This window comes from Musca autumnalis, unplaced genomic scaffold, assembly GCF_047663935.1.
Source record: "Musca autumnalis isolate F117 unplaced genomic scaffold, ASM4766393v1 scaffold_4, whole genome shotgun sequence".
NCBI lineage: Eukaryota > Metazoa > Arthropoda > Insecta > Diptera > Muscidae > Musca > Musca autumnalis.
Window position 1 is genome coordinate 117,798,110 of NW_027411977.1, and position 23,640 is coordinate 117,821,749.

Consider the following 23,640-nt stretch of genomic DNA (forward strand, 5'->3'; position numbering starts at 1 on the left):
ATGTGATATGGGAGAATATTGCATCTGTTAGGTGTAACGGATGCCGAAACTGGTGCCATTTGAGACGGTGCACAAATCTGCGTTCGCACAGAGACTGGACCGGCAGTTTCGTGGCGGATTGCTGCTCCATTAACACCGCGCTGAGCAGCTCTACCAGCTCTCCGAACATCTCCATCAACAGCAGTCATACCAGTGCCTCAACATCTTCGTCTCAGCACAGCACACTGTCCAACTCCACCATCTCCACCTCTGGACAGAGTTACTCGAACTCATCGTCACGAACCTCCAACAGCCAGTTCGATAACAGCCCAAGGCCACAAAACCAGAGCCCCTCCTCTCAACACCAGCAGCAGCAGCATCATGTAATTGATGATTTCCACTCCTTCAAGATCTTACAACTTAACTGTAATGGTCTTAGAAATAAGGTGGTGGAGATCACCAATTTCATGCATGTGAATAACATCTTAATTGCTGCTATTCAGGAGACTAAGCTGACTAGTGATATCAGGCTCTCTTCTCACGCGAACTACATCATTATACGTCAGGACAGGCAACGCAATCACGGTGGAGGTTTGGCGTTCATAATTAATAGAAATATTAATTATCAGCTAGCCCACCTGCCGTCCCCGCCTCATGACCAATACCTGGAGGCCATGGCAATTTCAATCCGATCCGGAGGCACCACACTTGAGATTGTCAACGTATATATCCCACCCGTAAACAGCATCGGGGCCAGCTACCACCCCTCTATCCAACACCTTCTGGTAGGGGACAATAGGATGGTAATTGGTGATTTTAACGCGCATCATGAGACCTGGTACTCACAGCTCGCCCAAGACCAGCGCGGGCTCAACATAGCCGATGAAATAGACAACTCGGAATTTGCAGCAATAAATGAGAACTTCCCCACCAGAATAACGGCCAACTGCACAAGCTCCCCTGACATTACAATCGTCAGTTCGTCGCTCATAGCCATTACATCTTGGCAAACACATGTGGCCTTAAATTCCGATCACATCCCGATCGTGATCACTGTGGAGAAGTCAAGCGACTTTATGGAGCCAGATATGCGTACATTCGTGAATTACAACAAAGCCAACTGGCATGGCTTCACGAATGCTGTTGAAGAAGACCTTAGTCAACAACCGCCCCCCTCATGTGCCAGAAAGGGTGAGAATACGCTGAGGAATAGTATTCTCCGGGCGGCTAAGCGCCATATCCCTGCTGGAAGAATTCCACAATGTAGACCAGGTTATCCGACAGCTGCAGCACGACTTGCTGATGAACGCGACCATCTGCGTCAAGCATGTCCTGATGACCAAAGGATTGCATCACTGACGGAAGAGATAAATACTCTTGTAAACCAGCACCGTCGTAATAAATGGATCAATCACCTAAATAACTGTGAAGCTGGCTCTCACAAGTTATGGTCTACCATCAAACGTCTTTCCGGCTCTAACAGCAATCAGGGTAACATCGCTATCTCGTTCAACGATATCCAGTATGCAGATGCCAAGAAGTGCGCAAACAAGTTCTGCCAGCAATTCGTTGCTCATCCCATCCAGCAGAACAGGACCAGAAGAGCCACCCTTAGGAAATTTAGGAAACTCCAGCGCGAGACAAGTCCCTGCTCCTTCACTCCCAGTGAAGTCGAAGCCACTATTTCCAGGGCCAAACCTTCTAAGGCTCATGGTCCAGACGGCATCTCCATGGTGATGCTCAAACACCTTGGTCCAGTAGCATTGGAATATCTTTCAAAACTTCTCAGTCTCTCCATTAATCAGCTGATTATTCCAGAGATATGGAAAGTGGCGAGAGTTATTCCTCTTCCCAAACCTGAAAAACCGGCTAACTCAGGAGAGTCCTACCGCCCAATCTCCCTTCTGTCACCTATAGCGAAGGTTTTGGAAGCGCTACTGTTACCAACTTGTTCCGCCCACCTACATCTGGCGAATCACCAACATGGGTTTCGAAAAGCGCATAGCACCACGACGGCCCTGAATGATATAACAACACATATTGCGAACGGCCTCAACCAGAATCGACCGCCAGCGCGGACTGTGATCGCCGCCCTAGACCTGTCAAAAGCATTTGACACGGTTGATCACTCGATTCTGATGGGTGACATAATGGAGTCCACATTGCCCAATATTACCAAGCGCTGGCTTGGTAATTATCTCAATGGCAGACAGGCATATGTGGAATTCCGAGGCAAGAAGTCGAAGTATCGCAAACTGAAAATGGGCGTACCGCAAGGGGGAGTCTTGTCACCACTCCTGTTCAACTTATACCTTGCGAAGCTTCCTGCACCACCCGATGGCGTCAAAATGGTTTCTTACGCAGATGACTGCACCATAATGGCATCTGGCGTCAATATTGAAGAAGTAAGTGCTAAAATAAATGACTATATAGCCACCATCGCCACATTTATGCAGGAAAGGAAACTTGTTATATCGCCGTCCAAATCAACAGCTACCCTTTTTACCTCGGACACACGTGAACTAAGGAGAGAGCTGGACATCAAGGTCGAAGAGAGAACAATACCGACCGTCCAACACCCGAAGATCCTAGGTGTTGTGTTTGATAACCTCCTGAAATTCACAAAACATGTCACGTACATTAAAGGAAAAGTCCAAGCAAAGAATAAAGTACTGAAGGCACTCACAGGTACTTCCTGGGGCAAGGACAAGGAAACACTCACAGCGACATATAAGGCCATCAGTCGCTCAATCTTGAGTTATGCTGCCCCAGTGTGGACTTCCTTTCTCAGCGACACCCAGTGGCAAAACTTGCAAGTGGTTCAGAACAGTGCATTGCGTATTGCTACCGGATGTGTTCAGATGTCGAAAGTGGATCATTTACATGAGGAGACGAGGATTCTGTCAGTTAGACAACATAACGTGTTGTTGGCGAGACAGTTCCTCCTGGCCTGCCATCTGCCCAGTCATCCCAACCACCACATCGTGGTGCAGGATCCACCTCCACGACACATCCGGAAGGACATCAGGCGCTTTCGTCCGGACATCCAAGACGTCATTCCATCGGACGTCAACCGATTGTCAATAACGCAAGGCCTGAAACAGCTGCATACCAGGGCGGTTAATGAAGCCGTCAACGGGTACAGCCCTAACGTTGTCCTAAATCAACACCCTCCAGCAATCTCAGACAGCGAGCAGCAGCTCCCCAGATCCGTCAGAACAACACTAGCCCAGCTCAGATCTGGTTGGAGTACATTCCTAAACTGCTATCGAGCGAGAATTATTCCAGGCACACTAGACCAGTGCCCTAATTGTCGCCAAAGCCCGCATAATACGTCGCACTTGTTTTCTTGCCCAGCGAGGCCCACAGATTTGCGCCCTGTGGACCTCTGGGTGAGACCGGTGGAAGTGGCACAGTTCCTCCAGATCAACAATAACAATAGCCCATGACATGATCTTGTTCAACAATAGATATATTTTTATAACACTTCCATCCAACATACACAATATCCATCACACAACCTACACAACCACATAAATCCACACACATCAATCCACACACATCAATCCACACACTCATATCCCTCACCCACACAACCAATATCCCAATACACACCCACTCCACACATAACACACCAGCACACAATCATATCTAATTGAGATTTTACATTCCATCTACAGGGAAAAACATACGGTTGCAGCCTACCTGCTACAACAACAACAACGGTAAAAGTTTCAGCGTGATCCGAAAGGGACCCCCTAAACTACATTTGGCTTAAATGTCGTTTAGGGGCACCTTTCGGATCGGGCTGAAATTTTTACAGTAGATAGCCCTTGGCATCCTGATAACAACGATATATAATTTTCCGGGGGAAGTCCATACTTCCCGTGAGAGTTTTGATCGTGTAGCCCAATAATAACTTAATAAATTATTATTAGAAAATCTAATTACCATTATTAATTATTGGTGGTATTGGAAAGTACTCTTCGTGAGCTTTAAAACGAGTCCCATATTGCATAGGTTTTAAAAATAATGGTGATAAAAGTAAAAAAGTCAAGACCCATATCTCGGGAAGTACGGACTTCCCCACGTTGTGTTCAGTGTGCCAAGGGCTATCTTCTGTAATTTCAGCCCGATCCGAGAGGTGCCCATAAACAACCTAAAGGTGTGAAAGTACGAAATTTCCGAAATGTCAAGACCCATATCTCGGGAAGTATGGACTACCCCCGGAAAATTATATATCGTTGGAATCAGGGTCCCAAGGGCTGCCTATGGTAAACATTTTGGACCGATCCGAGAGGTGCCCCTAAACGACACTTGTTCCCTACATTTTTACGGAAATTCCTATCCCACAATTTCTTATTTGACCTGACGGCGGAGATATTGGCAACTCTACTTTCTTTAAAATACAAAGCAAAGAGCAACATCCAACATCATCTTTTGTCAGGCAAAACACACACACACAATAATGAGACAGAATGAAGCACACACATGAACACGAACACCAACAAGAATGAGGCGAAGAACACACAAAATCTCTGGAACAAAAATCAGCAAATCTACTAACAAAGGAAATTTGAATGAATAAGGCTGACTGGCTTATAGTGCAGACTTGGACGAATTATGACTCCTCTAATGGGCCAATAGAGACTAATTGGTCTTATCCACATGTTTTTTTCTGTTTTTGTTAAATAAATTTACAATTTTTAACAAGAATTATTGACTACAAGAAAGAGGAATAAAATAAAATTAAAATAAAAAACTTCATTGCATTACCCTTAGAGCGGCCAAATCGATATCGTCCAACGGACAATTCACGGAGGCGAGTTGTTGGTGCGCCATTTTGATTTGCTATTTTTGTTGATTTTGTTATTTATTTGTCGTTGTTGTTTTTTCCTTTTGTTGTTCTTTCTTTTTGTTTTTGCAACACAAAAAAAACTTTAAAACAAATATCTTTTTAGTGTTTTCGATATTTTGTCGTTCTCTTTTATCGTTGTTTCCTTTTGTTTTTTAGCACTTTTTAAGCTTTTTCCTTCCCATTTATACTCCGCACACACTCACACACTTTAAATATTTTAATTTTTTCTTTTTCTCCTGGATTGGATTATTATGTACATTTGGTGTTGATGATGACGGTGTTGTTGTTGCTTTCGTCGTCGTCGTTATTCATAAGTACATTCTTTACACACAAACAATGTGAACGAGAAGATAGCGGTGGGGGCGACGGAAGAAATAAAACAAACACTTTCACAACTGCGAACGACACAGCGGCGGAGGCGGTGACGGCGGAAATAAAAGAACACAGAAATAAAAATAATAGAATAAAACTTGTTAATACAAGAAATAGGCAAAGAAATAAAGAAAAATCCCAATACAATGATGAGGGGGCGATGTTAATGCAAAAATCCACTGAACTGAGTTGTCACTGCCTGTCGTCGTCAGAGAAGAATTGCACTTTTCCAAATTTTCCCAACTCCTCTTTGCTGCTGTTCTGCTCTTTGTTAACTTTTTAATTTCCATTTACAGTTCCGTATTTAACAACTTTCATATCACCAGCAGCAGCATTACTCATTTTATTTATTAAATATTTTTTGTTTTCACAAAAACTCAACGAAATTCGCTTCGTTTTATGTTATGATTCACTTCATTTCTTCAATAACCGGCCCTTTTTTGCAGTATTTCTTTTTTATTCCTCACTTAGCACACACCGATTTATAGATAACTGAAAATTGCCAAAGAACAGAGCAAAGAGGATTGTGAGAAAACAAGAAATAGAGAAGGAAAACCCAACAAGATTCTTCTCATCAGCAGCGCCGTTCAGTTTAGATTTTTTTTTTTTATTTTCCCGTCAACGTCACATCAACATTCATTTTCAACCTTTATTTTGCCGTTTTTTTATTATCAGAACATTTTCTTCAAAATATTTAATTCGTATGCAATATTTGCTGTTTAAAGAAAATATTTTTTTTTTAATTCCAACTCAGTGGGATGGATATCGAACAGAAGTTTCAAAAACTATTTTATTTCTACTTCCACGCCCGACTTTTTCTTTTCCAACATCGCGGAGACAACTGACAAAAATTTACCTCAGTCGACACCGAGATAAGTGCTGCCAATACGAAAGAAGGTATAAAGCGGAAACGCAACACAGTAGGAGTGTTCTCATTGTGCGATTTGTTGTACGATATTAGGGTGTGTTTTTAAATGACAATGCATATGGGGTTTAGTCATGGTAGAACAAATACAAGGTAAAGTTAATACTACAACAAATACAACTCGAACAACAACCACAAAGGAATTTGTTTTTGTTTGTAACGTTATGCCAAGTTTACACTTGTGCTCCAAAATCCACTGGATTTCACGAAATCCTGAAATACACCCCGGTGTTTACACTTATTTTTTGTTGATTTCAAACATATCACAATGATCAAGGTAGATGCATATGCGCAGCTGATCGAACATTAATTTTCAAAACAAGTTATTGTAAATTGTATTAGTCATCAAAAATATACGACAATATATAACTTTACAACTTTATTTCGAAAATTATCGTAAAATTATCTATATATCGTATTAATTGTGTATGGTTCCAACAAATGGAAAAATAAAAAATGATTTTATCGTTGAAGCATCATAATAAATTTTGATCGATAACAGTTGTGTTCTTCTCCTGATTTCTGCCATACAATTTTGGCCTAGTAGAAACTAGCAGCAAGCATGATCATGGTATGATTGCTGATACGTTGATTTTGACATTTATGCTGGAGTTTTTGCAATTTCCGTCATTTTTCCGTTCCCGGAATTTTTAATAAATTTTTGACAATTCGCTTTTTTCTCACATTACCATTAAAAAAGTACGGGAACACAATGAAAAATAGCATTTAAGAAAAGTAATTTAATATTTTATTCACATTGTTTACAAATTTTGATACTAAAATTTTTTGTTGCAGCAATTGACCATCTACCTTGTTTATTGTGATACGTGAAAAGTGTTGCAACTTTAGGTACTTTTTTAGGCAAACACAGGGTTGTATATCATGTGTACTGTGATTTCGATGTTGATTTCGCTGAAATCACGAAATGAGATGATTTCATTTTTGTATGGGAAATCATGATAAATTTTGAATGATTCCGCGCGAAATCACGAAACGCCTTCGAAATCACGAAACGATGCCGAATGTAAACCAGACATTACTGCCAGTTGTATTTGTAAACAAAACAAGGAAATGTCTATAAATTATTGGAATTTAAAAAACTAATAATTTTTCACATTTGGTTCAATATTTTGGAAAACATGAATGAAAATTCGTTACATTTTCAATTTGTATGTTTCCACATCATTCCACCAAATGCATAAATTCTCGCAGAAAGTAGATTTCTTGCAGAAAAGTTTGGGGTCGCTGAAAATTCATAGAAAAAGGAGAAGCTGTTTCAATGTTTTGTTTTAGAAATCAAAGAAGCACATGTTTATTAGGGCTTTATTTTTTTAAATTTTAATAAAATACCTCACATATTAACAAACGTTGTATCGCCTCTACAAGCGGGGATTTACTGCGCGGCTTATCGTTCGAATTTGGAGGAGGTTACATATCATTGATATGAAAAAGTCTTTCTAGGAAATGGTTTTTTCCGAATGATATATTTTTTTCTCAAAAAATATATGTCCCTAATGTACATCGAAATAGAAATAAATGTATAAAATGTCATATGAAATTTGGCACTAACGTTACAACCCAGTTCAGTCAGCTGTGTATTGCTGCTACCTTTTCTTATTCTACCATGGGGTTTAGTAGTGCGATTAGTGACTAGGCGTTTATACAAGACAATTTGTCTTAAAATACAACCCTAATTTAGTAACACATACAGTCAATCCCACAGCAGCGGGTTCTAACGTACCGGATTGATCCGAAACCATAGTGTTTCGGCCAGCGGCTGCCAACCCAGCATCAAGCCTGTAAGTTTACATTTACGAAATCCTCTCGATTTCAACTGTCAATTCCATTGCTTAAACGTCAAATGAAAACCAATGGATTTCAGATGAGTTTTCATTTGACGTATACCCAAAGGAATTGACAGTTGAAATCGAGTGGATTTCGTAAATGTAAACCAAGCATAAGTTTCATGTTGCTACAACAACAACAACACATACAGTGGGTGTCACTGAAAATGATGCAACCTGAAATAAAAATGTAATCGTTGATAACTTCGAAACGAGTCGAGATTTTTTAAAAATTTAAAATCTAATTTTGTATGGCATAGAAAAATGTTCCATTTACAGTACCGTTATGGGTCATTTAGACATCATTAGCCGGATTTAGCCCATTATCAGGTTTTATTTGCTAAATCCATCCAAAAACTTAGTCCCGGCGCACACTAGAGTGATTTCATTGAAAAAATTGCATGAAATTATGCGTCTCTAGATCGACTTCCATAGTAGAGTAAAATCATAAAATTGCTGTAGTGGGGAATTCGATTTAAGAACGCCTAATTTCATGAATTTTTTAATGAAATTCACGCTAGTGTGGACCGGGACTTATGCCCCGGTTACACTATACCGGATTAACCCAGTGGGTTTGGGTTTCAAATGTCAATTCCATAGCGCAAACGTCAAATAAATTCTCAAGAACTGGGTTAACCCGGCAAAAAACTGTAGTGTAACCGCACTATTATGCCAAGTTTACACTTGCGTTCCAAAATCCACTGGATTTCACGAAATCCTGAAATACACCCTAGTGTTTACACTTATTTTTTGTTGATTTCAAACATATCACAATGATAAAGGTAGATGCATATGCGCAGCTGATCGAACATGAATTTTCAAACAATTTGTTGTGAATTGAATTAGACATCAAAAATATACGACAATATAGAACTTTACTGCTTTATTTCGAAAATTATCGTAAAATTATCTATATATCGTATTAATTATGTATAATACGAACAAATGAGACATCATGATAATAAATTTTGTTAAATAAAAGTTGTGTTCATAACCTGAAAAATATTACTATTTGCAGTTGTTTTCCCGTTTAGTGCTAGAAATGCGTTCCCGTACTCCTAAATCTAGTAAGACGTGCACTTCTCCTTAAACAAAAATAGCTGTTGTTTTCTGCTGTAGATATTTTGCCTAGTAGAAACTAGCAGCATGTTTATTGGCTTCTAAATACGATGGCTGATAAGTTGATTTTGACATTTCTGCTGGAGTTTTTGCAATTTCCGTCATTTTTGAGTTCCCGAATATTTTAAGAAATTTGTATGGGAAAGCTATGTTTGACAATTCGCTTTTTTTTTCTAACATTACCATTAAAAAGTACGTGCACAATGAAAAATTGCATTGTAACAAAATAATTTAATATTTTTTCACATTGTTTACAAATTTTGATACTAAATTTTTTTGTTGCAGCAATTGACCATCTACCTTGTTTATTGTGATACGTGAAAAGTGTTGCAACTTTTGGTACTTTTTTAGGCAATAGCAGGGTTGTATATCATGTGTACTGTGATTTCGATGTTGATTTCGCTGAAATCACGAAATGAGATGATTTCATTTTTGTATGCGAAATCATGATAAAATTTGCCTGATTCCGCGCGAAATCACGAAACGCCTTCGAAATCACGAAACGACGCCGAATGTAAACCAAGCATTACAGATTTACCATACAAAAATAAATCCTCGTATTGAGTGGATTTGTTTTAAATCCGGCATAAATCCTCGTATACCACTCTGTTTTTTGCAACATGTTGCTAGAAAATACAAAAATTTGCAAGCTGACACAAGAAACAAGGTAACCAGCAAAAAATTTTGGAAGTTGTGCATGTGGAGTTATGATTTGACAACATCCTTCGATGCAGTCCACACGGAGATATGAAAAATGCAATCCGTTGGATACAATTTATAAGCAGTTGCTTTAGAGATCCCTACAAAAAAAAAAACAGTTGGCAGATCCCTTCCCGCCGCTGGCGAAATAATTTCTACCACAAATAAAAAAGAGTATATACATTTCTAAGAATTTTTGTTATAAAATAACGATATAAAAACTTAAGTTGCGAACATTTTTGCGGTAATTCACGAGACGAAAATTTTTAATGGAGTGGTGTTGGTGTCCATGTCGAAAGCTGAACTACTGATGGAAAGGAAACATAAAAAACCTTTAGGATGATGAAGCAAAATCGGATGCGCTTGGATTAAATGGAGGGCGGAGGAAGTAAATCCCGGGTCACACTAGAATAATTTCACTGAAATTTTAACATGAAATTATGAGTCTCTAGATTGAGTTCCATAGTAGAGTAAAATCATGAAATTGCTGTAATGGGGAATTCGGCCTAAGAACACCTAATTGCATTTATTTATTCTGGGATATTTCGCAATGGCTTGCATTTTTATTGCATCAGCTCTGTTCCTTTACGTGCAAGAATCTTCAAGTTTTACCACTTTTTACTCGAAAAGCGTTCCTTTACTTCATACACCATACAATTCATATGGGAGCAGTTTACAACTTTTGCTACTTTTGCCGGTTTTACCACTTTCAAAAGTAAAGGAACAGACCAATCTTTAGACTGACTAAAAACGCAATCCGAAAGATGCCTTTAAATTCAATCCAAAACACTACATCAAAAGCTGTGATTTGATCGAAAATGGTAAAAGAGAAAATCGAATTCCTCACTACAGCAATTTTACGATTTTACTTTACTATGGAGGTCGATCTAGAGACGCATAATTTCATGCAATTTTTTCAATGAAATCACTCTAGTGTGGACCGGGACAAATAACAACGAAAGAAAAACAACTAAACTCGTGTATGATTTTTAAATTTTGTAGTTTTAAACAAACACAAAGTCAATATTGCCATGAAAATCAAAGCTTAGGTGTTTTTCGTTCGTATTCATTTTTTTTACTACATAGTGGACTGACTGGTGATGGAAAGACAATATGTGTATTAATTTACTCAAAATTTGTACAAATTGTTACTGGATGTTGTTCGTTTACTCTATAGTACAATGTAAAAGACCTTAGACGATTAAAAGAAGTTACTGGACTTGTACAAATTATTGATTAAACGAACACACCTAATAAAAGGGCCTGTTTCACTATTTCGAAAGAAAATGATTGCGAACGAAAAACATCTAAACTTTGGTTTTCATGGCAATATTGACTTTGTGTTTGCTTTAAAACAACTACAAAATTTAAAAATCATACACGAGTTTAGTTGTTTTTCTTTCGTTTTCATTTTCGTTTGATATAGTGAAACAGGCTATAAAAACCCCTTTGGATGATGTTGCAAGATCAGCTGCGCTTATATAAAATGGAGAGCGAAGAAAACTCGAGTGCGTTTGAATTTAATGAAAACATTTTATTTTAATGTTTATATAATAAAGTTTTTAATATTCTAGTTCTACACAAATAAAAAATGCATTTTATTTATTCTGGGATATTTCGCAATGGCTTGCATTTTCATTGCATCTTTGGATTCAATTTGGACTGCTTCATATCTGTGTGCTGGAAAGCAAACTGGAGTGCTTTCTAGCTGCGTGCTGGAAAGCAAAATGGAGTGATTTTTTTCTGCGCACTCTCATGTAAAATTCATTGAGGAATTCATAGAAAAAGATGTACTTAACTGCATCCGTTGACTCAAACATTTTGATGTGCTTTCAAATCCTCTCAATGTTATATCCCAGCAAAAAGTTTGCATCCGCGGATGCAGTTGAATCACTACAAGTGTACAGTATAAGTGAGGTTGGAGTACATCTTTTTCTATGAATTCCCCAGCAAAAAGTTTGCATCCGCGGATGCAGTTGAATCACTACAAGTGTACGGTACATTTACCGATGGAGTACATCTTTTCCTATGAATTCACTTATGAATTTTACAAGAGAGCGCGCAGCTAGGATGCACTCCATTTTGCTTCCACAGCACACAGCTAGGATGCACTCCATTTTCGATCCAAATCACAGCTTTTGATGTAGTGTTTGGATTGAATTTAAAGACACTCTTCGGATTGCATTTTTAATCAGTCCAAAGATGCAATTAAAATGCAAGCCATTGCGAAATATCCCAAAATAAATAAAATGCATTTATTATTTGTGTAAAACAAGAACACAAAGAAATTTATTATATAAACACAAACTAAAAAAAGTTTCCATTAAATTCAATAACATTTGAGCTTACTTCCTCCGTTCTCGATTTAATCCAAGCGCATCTGATTTTGTTCCGGGCCACACTAATGGCCGCGGCACATACGGTCCGTTGTGCGTCGCGTCGCGCGTTGAAAACAACAACCACATGAAAAATGTGTAAGTGATGCCAAGTTTGTTCTTGAAGTTTTCATGTGGTTGTTGTAACGCAACGCTCAACGCGCTGTATGTGCTGCGGCCTTAAGGTAATTTCACTGAAATTTTGACATGAAATTATGCAGAGTAAAATCATGAAATTGCTGTAGTGGGGAATTCGACCTAAAGCCCTCGGCACATACGGTCCGTTTAGTGACACGTTGGGACACGCGTTGTCCCAAAACAGTTAAATTATGTTTAACTTTAATGCGTCAGCCATATTGTTGTTTTTCAAAAAACTTGGCTTCACTTACACTTTGTTCATGTGGTTGTTGTAGCGCAACGCTCAACGCACCGTATGTGCCGAGGGCTTAAGAACATCTAATTTCATGAAATTTTTTAATGAAATTCACTCTAGTGTGGACCGGGACTTTGCATCATGATCCTAAAGCCCTCGGCACATACGGTCCGTTTAGTGGCACGTTGGGACACGCGTTGTCCCAAAAAAGTTAAATTATGTTTAATTTTAATGCGTCAGCCATATTGTTGTTTTTCAAAAAACTTGGCATCACTTACACTTTTTGCATGTGGTTGTTGTACCGCGACGCTCAACGCATCGTATGTGCCGAGCGCTTGAAGGTTTTTTATGTTGCCTTCCCATCACTAGTTCAGCTTTCGACATGGACTCCACTCCATTAAAAATTTCCGTCTCGTGAATTACCGCAAAAATGTTCGCAAGTCCCGGTCCACACTAGCGTGAATTTCATTAAAACATTTCATGAAATTAGGTGTTCTTAAATCGAATTCCCCACTACAGCAATTTTATGATTTTACTCTACTATGGAGGTCGATCTAGAGACGCATAATTTCATGCAATTTTTTCAATGAAATCATTCTAGTGTGGACCGGGACCAATTCAAGTTTTTATTTCTTTATTTTATAACAAATTCTTAGAAATGTATACACTCTCTCTTATTTTTAGAATAAATGATTTCGCCAGCGGCGGGTAGGGATCAACCAACTGGTTTTTTGTAGGGATCTCTAAAGCAACTGCTTATAAATTGTATCGAACGGAGTGCACACTCCGTGTGGACTGCATCGAATGATGTTGTGAAATCATAACTAAACATGCACAACTGCCAAAATTTTTTGCTGGGTATGTAAATAATGCGAGATTTGTGCTGGATTTATTAAAACTGGTTGAGGTTTTATGAATAGTATAAATGAACTGTTTTCTTATTTAATTTAAACCATCTATAATATTTATTTTAGAATGTATAGAATAACATAAGGCGCAACAAGAATGTATAAGCTACCATATTCAGTCGGATTAGCGCCATCTATTGTGAAATAGTGACAAATACTTTGCAACAATCGGTCCAACAACCACTAGAAGTGGGACATTTCATTGTTGTTATATTTCGATAGATGGTACTAGTACTGTCACAATATCTTAGACTTATAAATTATTTCAATTTTGCCGTTCACGATATAATTAAGGGGTGACCCCCACTTGTAAATTTCAGAAAATCGAAAAAAGTTATTGGCCTATGTGGTAAAACTTTCAAATCGATCGGAACAAAAATGACTGAGATGTGAGTATTGGAAGGGAAAAATTCACTGTGATTTTATGTAGCATAGAAACTTAAATCGTGTTTTTCTCGAAATGACATTTTGAAAACGGTGCCAACTCTAGCCCAAAAACTAATAAAGTCTGTGTTTAGACACACAAATTTCTCGGGAAAGTAAATTGAGTTTTTTGGGAGAGAGCGGAGAGGAAAGAGCTCCTCAATACTCTTTCCTACCCCATATTGCCTAAAAACTGAATTTACTTTCCCGAGAAATTTGTGTGTCTAAACACGGACAAACCGATTGTCATATAATTTTGTGAGCTCATCAAGACATCAAAAACTAGTGCTTTATCGATCGATTTTATTTTTAGACTTTTTTGCCCGTTTTATGAATTTTGATTTTTTTGTTTCCACCACTTAGGTAAAAACTAATACTTTTTAAAAATTCGATCGATGAAGGACTTGATCTTTATGTTCTAAGTAAGCATACAAAACTATATGACAATCGGCTTATTAGTTTTCGAGCTAGAGTTAGCACTGCAAAACGCTTTAATAAAAACAGGTGTTTACCCTGCTTTCCTATATCCTACACGCAGAAAATATATGTTAGAAATATGTTTGGATCCAAACAAATATTTGTTTGGGACTGATTGCCAACAAATATATGTTTGGATCCTAATATAATTTGTTTGTGTCCAAACAAATATATGTTTGCAACATTTTGTAACATATCTCAATTTAATATGTTTGGGTACCAACATATTTTTTATGTTAAAACATATTTTTATGGGCGGAGAGGTTTTTTGTCAAAGAGACATGGCTCTCGCTGCTAGGCTGGTTTAAAATATAGAGCTGTGTGCATGGTGTAACGCATAAAACACGTGTGTTTCGTGCTTTGTTGTTAAAAGGAAAAGAAAAAAAAATGGTATTAATTATGTTGGTCTATTTTCATCAGTGCTCTAGAGAAGAATATCGTAGAGTAAAGACGGTAAAGTGAGTGAATAAATCAGTGTTTCGTCTTTTCTTAAAGAAATTGTGCTTTTTAGTAAATTAAAGGTCCAATACATTTTATAATTGAACTAGCAAAGTGCCCGCTACTTCGTATGCGGAAAGGGTGTAAAAACAAATAACAATATATAACACTGTGTGTAATTTTTTGAGTCATGTTTTATTAACCATATTCTGACTCCACAGTGTGATAGAACACCAAAAATGAGAAGACACGTGTCTCGCCGTTTTTCCCTATCTCATCAACTTTTGCGGTTATAGGCCTCCAAAGGTTTGAGGCTTTGATGTAAAAAGGGTCATTTAGTCAGGACTATATCTTCCTTCTTCTTTATTTGCACATCCGATATTCGGATATATGCGATTATACAATATTTTTACAATTTTAAGTGATAAAGTGAATATTTTAGAACATTTCATATTAATTGAAGATCTCTATTTCTCGCAGCATTTAGAAGGCTTCTTTCGTCTTGGAGTCCGGTCCAGGTTTGGATATTTTTCAGCCAGGAGAGTTCTTTTCTGCCCCTGGTTCGTCTTCCTTCAATCACTCCTTTGATAATGTTTTGCAGTATTTTGTATTTGTTATTTCTCATGATGTGTCGCAGATATGACACTTTTCGGCTTTTGATAGTTCTTATTAGCTCCCTATTCGCATTCATTTTCCTAAGAACTTCGTTATTATTCATTCGGTCTGTCCACCGTATTTTTAGAACTTTTCGGTATATCCATATCTCAAAGGATTCGAGTCTTTTCATGTCGCTTGTTTTTAGCGTCCAAGTTTCTGCGCCATATAAAAGAACAGACCACACGTAACATTTTATAAATCTGTGTTTTGTTTGGATACCAATGTCGTGACTCGTTAGTACTTTGTAGTATTTATAGAAGGCGTCTCTAGCCATCTCTATACGGCACTTTATTTCATTGGATATATTCCATTTGTCGTTTATATTGATTCCCAGATATTTAAAGGTATTGACTTTTTCTATTTCGGAGTTGTTAATCTTTAAATTGAAGTTGCTAGGTAAGTTATTTCGACTTATTACCATGTATTTAGTCTTCCTAGTGTTGATTTTAAGTCCATACGTTTCACTTACATGTGTAAGTTTGTCGATCTTCCAAACCATTAGGAAATTTGAATGTATATCAGAGGGAAAATTGTATCTCTTATCTTAAAGAACAAAAATTGTGAACACATATAACCAATCAAGCTTGATCTGCAAGGTCAAAATCGCCTTGGTCAAATTTCTTTTAAATTTTTTTCTCAAGTTTGGTTTACAGCTTTCAAACAGATCAAGTTTGAAGCAAACAACAAACTACAAAAATGTACCTCAGATCTCAGTAAACATCTTTCTAGAATATACGAACTCTGTAGAAATGGATCTTAATGGACAAAATAGCAAAACAATTGCGATTTTTATCCTCTTTTCTAGGATTCTGCTCCATAGCTACGAAACCGTTCAAAATTCAAGAAAACAATCAACCACAATAGTGTAGCAAAGGCTTCAATAAACAACTTTCTGGAATATGCGAAATGTCTATGAACGGTTCTTCATGGTAAAAATAGCAAAAATCTTTTGAAAATATCCAAGTTTTATACTTTTTTCTCCGACTCTGGTCCAAAGATACACAACCGCCCAAAAATTAAGGATACCGTCAACCACAAAAATGTACCTAAGATTTCAATAAACAACTCTTTAGAACATATGAAGATTCTAGGAATGATTCTTAGGGCTGAAATTCGCGAACAATTAATTTTTTTAACATCCCCCCTGCTCAGGTTTGGAAATAACAAACTGTTAAAAACTCAAGGAAATTTGAAAGGTTTGTTATTTACGGACCTGAACAGGAAAGAATGATCTAAAATAATCGAATTTTGAGCTTGAAGAATTGTTATTATAATCTTCATTTGTTCTAGAAACTTGTTTGTTGAAATATAATGTACATTTTTGTAGTTAACTGTATCCTTAATTTTTGGGCGGTTGCGTATCTTTGGACCAAAAGATTTTTGCTATTTTTACCATTAAGAACCGTTCATAGACATTTCATATGTTCCAGAAAATTGTTTATTGAAGCCTTTGCTACACTATTGTGGTTGATTGTTTTCTTGAATTTTGAACGGTTTCGTAGCTATGGAGCAGAATCCTAGAAAAGAGGATAAAAATCGCAATTGTTTTGCTATTTTCACCATTAAGATCCATTTCTACAGAGTTCGTATATTCTAGAAAGATGTTTACTGAGATCTGAGGTACATTTTTGTAGTTGGTTGTTTGCTTCAAACTGTATCATTTCGTACTCTTCGTACCCATAAGTAAGGTTTTCGAAATCTACCTCATTTCTTCACTTAAACAGTAATCTTAATTCCACATTTTAGGATTTCAGCTCTATCCGTTCATACAAATTCAAATTGTACCAAATTTAGTACTTTTCGTACCCATAAGTACAATTTGTCAAAACTATCTCAGTGCTATGTTCAAACAATAACCTTAATTCCAAATTTCAGGATTCCAGATATATCCGATCACTCAAATCCAAATTTGGTACCATTTAGTACTATTCGTATCCAAAGTACGAATTTCTAAACCTACCTCTACCAACACTCCGACATCAATTTTAATTCCCAATTTCACGATTCCAAATGTATCCTATCAATGAAATCCAAATTGTCCATATTCAGTACCATTTAGTACTTATCATTCCCATAACTAAAAATTTCCACAACTTTATCAATGCTACACTCCAACAGTACTCCTTATTTCAAATCTCGGGATTTCAGCTATATCCGTTCACCCAAATCCAAATTGTACCAAATTTTGTACCTTAGTATTATTCGTACCCATGAGTACGAATTTTCACAATTGCCTTAATCTTAATTCCAAATTTCAGGATTACAGCTGCATCCAATCACCGCAATCCAAATTGTACCAAATTTGGTACCATTTAGTAATTTTCGTATCCAACGTACGAATTTCCAAACCAACTTGTATCTACACTCTAACTGTAATCGTAATTCCGAATTTCAGAATTCCAAATGTATCCGATCACACAAATTAAAATTGTACCAAATTTGGTACCATTTAGTACTTTTCGTACCCATAACTAAGCATTTCAAAAACTTCATCAATTCTACACACCAACAGTAGTCCTTATTCCGAATCTCGGGATTCCAGCTATACCCGTTCACCCAAATCCAAATTGTACCAGATTTGGTACCATTTAGTACTTTTCGTACTCATAAGTAAAAATTTTCAAAACTACCTCAATGCTAAGTTGAAACAATAAGCTTAATTCCGAATTTCAGGATTCCAGATACATCCGTAACTCAAATCCAAATTTGGTACCATATAGTACTATTCGTATCCAAAGTACGAATTTCCAAACCTACCTCTATCAACACTCCAACATCAATTTAAATTCCGAATCTCACGATTCCAAATGTATCCTATCACTGAAATCCAAATTGTACTAAAAATTTCCAAAACTTTATCAATCCTACACTTCAGCAGTACTCCTTATTCCAAATCTCGGGATTCCAGCTATATCCGTTCACTCAAATCCAAATTGTACCAAATTTCGTACTATTCGTACCCATGAGTACGAATTTCCACAACTACCTCAATCCTACACGCCAACAGTAATCTTAATTCCAAATTTCAGGATTACAGCTGCATCCGATCACAGTAATCCAAATTGTACCAAATTTAGTACCATTTAGTACTTTTTGTTCCCATAGGTCCGAATTTCCAAACCTACCTGTATCCAACACTCCAACAGTAATCTTAATTTCCAATTTTAGGATTCCAAATGTATCCGATCACCCAAATCCAAATTGTACCAAATTTGGTACCATACAGTACTTTTCGTAGCCATAAGTACACATTTTCATAAGTATCCCAATCCCACACTCCAATAGTAATCATAATTTCAAATTTCACTATTCCTACTCTATCCGATCACTTAAATTCATATTGTACCAAATTTGGTACCATTTAGTACTTTTCGTACCCAAAAGTACGAATTTCCCAAATACCTCTATCCTACACTCCGACAGTAATCCCAATTCTAAATTTCAGGATTCCAGGTCCATCCGTTCCCCCAAATCCAAATTGTACCTTATTTGGTACTATTTAGTACCTTCCGTACCCATATGTACGAATTTCGCTACGCTCCAACAGTAATATTAATTCCAAATTTCAGAATTCTAACTTTATCGGTTCGCCCAAATTCAAATTGTACCAAATTTAGTACTATTTAGTACTATTCGTACACATGAGTACACATTTTCAAAACCACCTCCTAATATCAACTTATCTTCTAAACCTTGATTTTCATTCCAAATTTCAAGATTTTAGCTCTATCCGTTCACGAAATACCAAATGGTACTAAATTTAGTAACTTTTAGTACTTTTCGTACACTTATAGTTCGAATTTCCAAAAACCCTTTGGTACACCTTTCTAACTCTCCATCAGTGAACCTCGTTCCAAATTTCAGTATTCTAGCTCTTCGCGTTTGCCTAATACTAAGGGTACCATATTTAGTACCTTTTAGTACATTTCGTACTGTTCTAGTTCGAATTTCCAAAAACCGAGCCTTATCTGACCTATTCGGACCATGAGTGACCCTCACCCAAAATTTCAAGATTCTAAGTCCAGCCGTTTAGTCTGGGCGTTGATTATCAGTCAGTCAGTCAGTCAGTCAGTGAGTCAGTGAATCAGTGAGTCATCATTACTGAACTCTTTTATAAGTATAGATCAAAAAGTTGAATGGGAATATTTTATTGGACAAGGAAGAAATCTCATTTAATATTAGTAATTACTACACCTTTTTCACATGTAATTCGAAACATTCCAGTTGTAATTCGTAACATTCCATTTGTAATTCGTAACATTTTATTTGTAATTCGAGAATTCCATTTGTAATTCGAATTATTCCATTTGTAATTCGAATTATTCCATTTGTAATTCGAATTATTCTATTTGTAATTCGAATTATTCCATTTGTAATTCGAATTATTCCATTTGGAATTCGAATTATTCCTATTTGTAATTCGAATTATTCTATTTGTAATTTAAATTATTTTATTTGTAATTCGAATTGTTTTATTTGTAATTCGAATTATTCCATTTGTAATTCGAATTATTCCAATTGATATTACAAATAGAATAATTCGAATTACAAATTGAATAATTCGAATTACAAATAAAATAATACGAATTACAAATAGAATAATTCGAATAACAAATAGAATAATTCGAATTACAATTGAAATGTTTCGAATTACAAATGGAATTCTCGAATTACAAATAAAATGTTACGAATTACAAATGGAATTCTCGAATTACAACTAAAATGATTCGAATTACATCTGAAAAAGGTGTAGACATCGGATTTTGCATATTTGCATATTTTTTAATAATAAAGATACGAAGATTCTGATTGGACCAAATTTCGTTTCAAAGAAATCTAAATTGAATACCAGGGTCATATTTTGTATTTATTTTGCATTTTGTGCATATGCAAAATATGCAGAATAGCAAAAAATATGCAAACAGTTTTCGGCCGAAAATCGTCATAAAAGTCGTAAAATTGACAATTAAAGTTGAAAAAAATCATCAAAAAACTTCAAAGTGTCCTAAATTAAGATTGTTGGCCGTTTAACGATGCTTTTTTAGCAGTTTATTATGTTATTGAGACCCCTTACCACATATGGAGGGTATATTAAGTTTGTTTTTCCCTTTGTAACGCATTGAAATACTCATTTGCGACCCTATAAAGTATATATATGGTCTGTTCCAGTACTGCAAGAATATACTAATTTTTACTATTTTTCCCGATAACATAAAGGAAAAAATGTTATCGTAGTAAAAAATAGTAGCTTATTGCAGGTTCTGGAACAGAGCAATATTCTTGATCAGGGTAAAATTCTGAGTCGATCTGTGCACGTCTGTCCATCCGTCCGTCCGTCTGTGGTAATCACTCTAGCATCCACAAAAATGGAGACAGGACGCTGAAATTTTGGGAAAATGCGTCTTTTGTTTGCAGGCAGGTCAAGTTCGATGATGGGCTATATCGGTCCACGTTTTGGTATAGCCCTCATATAACGGTACCCCCCGATTTACGGTATTTTGACGTTTTTAGCTACATTTTCAGACCGATTTAGCTATAATTTGACATTTAGGGTTCTTAAGTGTCAATAAACTTATATAACAAATGTTGTGGACATAGTTCCACGTTTTGGTATAGCCCCCATATAACGGTACCCCCCGATTTACGGTATTTTGACGTTTTAGCTATATTTGCAGGCCGATTTAGCTATAATTTGACATTTAGGGTTCCTAACTGCCAATAAACTTATATAACAAAACTTGTGGACATAGGTCCACGCTTTGGTATAGCCCCCATATAACGGTACCCCCGATTTACGGTATTTTGACGTTTTTAGCTACATTTTCAGACCGATTTAGCAATAATTTGACATTTAGGGTTCCTAAGTGCCAATAACCTTATATAAGAAAACTTGTGGACATAGGTCCACGTTTTGGTATAGCCCCCATATAACGGTACCCCCGATTTACGGTATTTTGACGTTTTTAGCAATATTTTCAGACCGATTTAGCTATAATTTGACATTTAGGGTTCTTAAGTGTCAATAAACTTATATAACAAAACTTGTGGACATAGGTCCATGTTTTGGAATAGCCCCCATATAACGTTACCGCCCGATTTCAGGTATTTTGACGTTTTAAGTCACATTTCTAGACCGAATTAGCTATAATTTGATATTTAGGGTTCTTAGTGACCAAAAAACTTATATTCGAAAAAATTATGAACATAGGTACATGTTTTGGTATAGCCCCATATAACGGTACCTCCCGATTTTCGGTATTTTGAGATTTTTACCTACAAGTTTTAACCGAATTAGCTGTAATTTGAACATTTGACATTTGAAGTTCTTAGTGGTCACCACACCTCTACACCAAAATTGTCTGAAATTTTGGGAAAATGCGTCTTTTGTTTCCAGGCAGGTCAAGTTCGATGATGGGCTATATCGGTCCACGTTTTGGTATAGCCCCCATATAACGGTACCCCCCGATTTACGGTATCTTGATGTTTTTAGCTACATTTTCAGACCGATGTGGCTATAATTTGACATTTAGGGTTCTTAAATGTCAATAAACTTATATAACAAAACTTGTGGCCATAGGTCCACGTTTTGGTATATATAACGGTACCCCTCGATTTACGGTATTTTGACGTTTTTAGCTACATTTTCAGACCGATTTAGCTATAAAATGACATTTAGGGTTCCTAAGTGTAAATAAACTTTTATAACAAAATTTGTGGACATATGTAGGTCCACGTTTTGGTATAGCCCCCATATAACGGTACCCCCGATTTACGGCATTTTGACGTTTTTAGCTACATTTTCAGATCGATTTAGCTTTGAATTGACATTTAGGGTTCTTAAGTGTCAATAAACCTCTATAACAAAAGTTGTGGACATAGTTCCACGTTTTGGTATAGCCCCCATATAACGGTAACCCCCCATTTACGGTATTTTGACGTTTTTAGCTACAATTTCAGACCGATTTAGCTATAATTTGACATTTAGGGTTCCTAAGTGCCAATAAACTTATATAAGAAAACTTGTGGACATAGGTCCACGTTTTGGTGTAGCCCCCATATAACGGTACCCCCGATTTACGGTATTTTGACGTTTTTAGCAATATTTTCAGACCGATTTAGCCATAATTTGACATTTAGGGTTCTTAAGTGTCAATAAACTTATATAACAAAACTTGTGGACATAGTTCCACGTTTTGGTATAGCCCCCATATAACGGTACCCCCCGATTTACGGTATTTTGACGTTTTTAGCTACATTTTCAGACCGATTTAGCTATAATTTGACATTTAGGGTTCCTAACTGCCAATAAACTTATATAACAAAACTTGTGGACATAGGTCCACGCTTTGGTATAGCCCCCATATAACGGTACCCCCCGATTTACGGTATTTTGACGTTTTTAGCTACATTTTCAGACCGAATTAGCTATAATTTGATATTTAGGGTTCCTAGTGACCAAAAAACTTATGTCCGAAATAATTATGAACGTAGGTCCGTGTTTTTTGGGTGCCACCGTTGTGCAATGGTATGCACACCCGCCTTGCACGCTGAAGGTCGTGGGTTCGATTCCCCGGCCAGTCAACATCAAACACTTTTCAACGGTGGCAAAATACCCCTCAGTAATGTTGGCGACATTTCCTGAGTATTTCAGCCTTGTACAACTTCTCTACAAGTGGTGTCTTAGACACGCCGTTCGGACTCGGCGATAAACAGTAGGTCCCATATCATTGAGCTAATATGAATCGGGGTGCACTCATTGATATGAGAGAAGTCTCCCCTGTCCCGCCTGGGATGTTTGTGGAACAATTATTATTATTATATTATTAGGTCCGTGTTTTGGTATAGCCCCAAAACAAACCTCCCGATTTTCCGTACCTTAGCTTTATTTTTTGGACGAACTTTCTGTAATTTGAAATTTAAAAGCCAACGAAAATTCTGCAACAAAAATTATTCATTTAAGTTCATATTTTCGTATAGCCCACACACCCCCGATCTAGCTGTTACCGACAACTGTCAACATAGGTCCATGTTTTATTATAACCCCTATATAACGGTACCTCCCAATTTCTAGCCCACCAAAAATTGTCAACATACATAGTTAGATATAGGCACCATAGAAAAGAGCCTCCCGAATGAAGCATTTTATGTACATTGGGGACAGGAATGAAAACTAATTATTCCATTTTAGTTCAG

At 36.8% G+C, this 23,640-nt stretch overlaps 1 protein-coding gene across 20 annotated transcripts in view; it reads right to left on the bottom strand.

Annotated features, from left to right (window-relative positions):
- The window catches only part of msn (serine/threonine-protein kinase msn), a 240,508-nt gene extending 234,430 nt beyond the window's left edge, over positions 1-6,078 (bottom strand). For 5 of the 20 annotated variants that reach the window (XM_073981486.1, XM_073981482.1, XM_073981477.1 and 2 more), the window contains exons 1-2: positions 5,857-6,078; positions 4,756-5,232 (exon numbers count right to left, since the gene is read on the bottom strand). In XM_073981486.1, coding sequence (XP_073837587.1) covers positions 4,756-4,821 — 66 coding nt within the window. In that variant the 5' untranslated portion in view covers positions 4,822-5,232; positions 5,857-6,078. Of the gene's footprint in view, positions 1-4,755; positions 5,233-5,354; positions 5,675-5,856 lie in introns of those variants that run through there. The other 15 variants (XM_073981485.1, XM_073981484.1, XM_073981475.1 and 12 more) reach the window with 9 other exon arrangements.
- Positions 6,079-23,640: the final 17,562 nt, after the last annotated feature.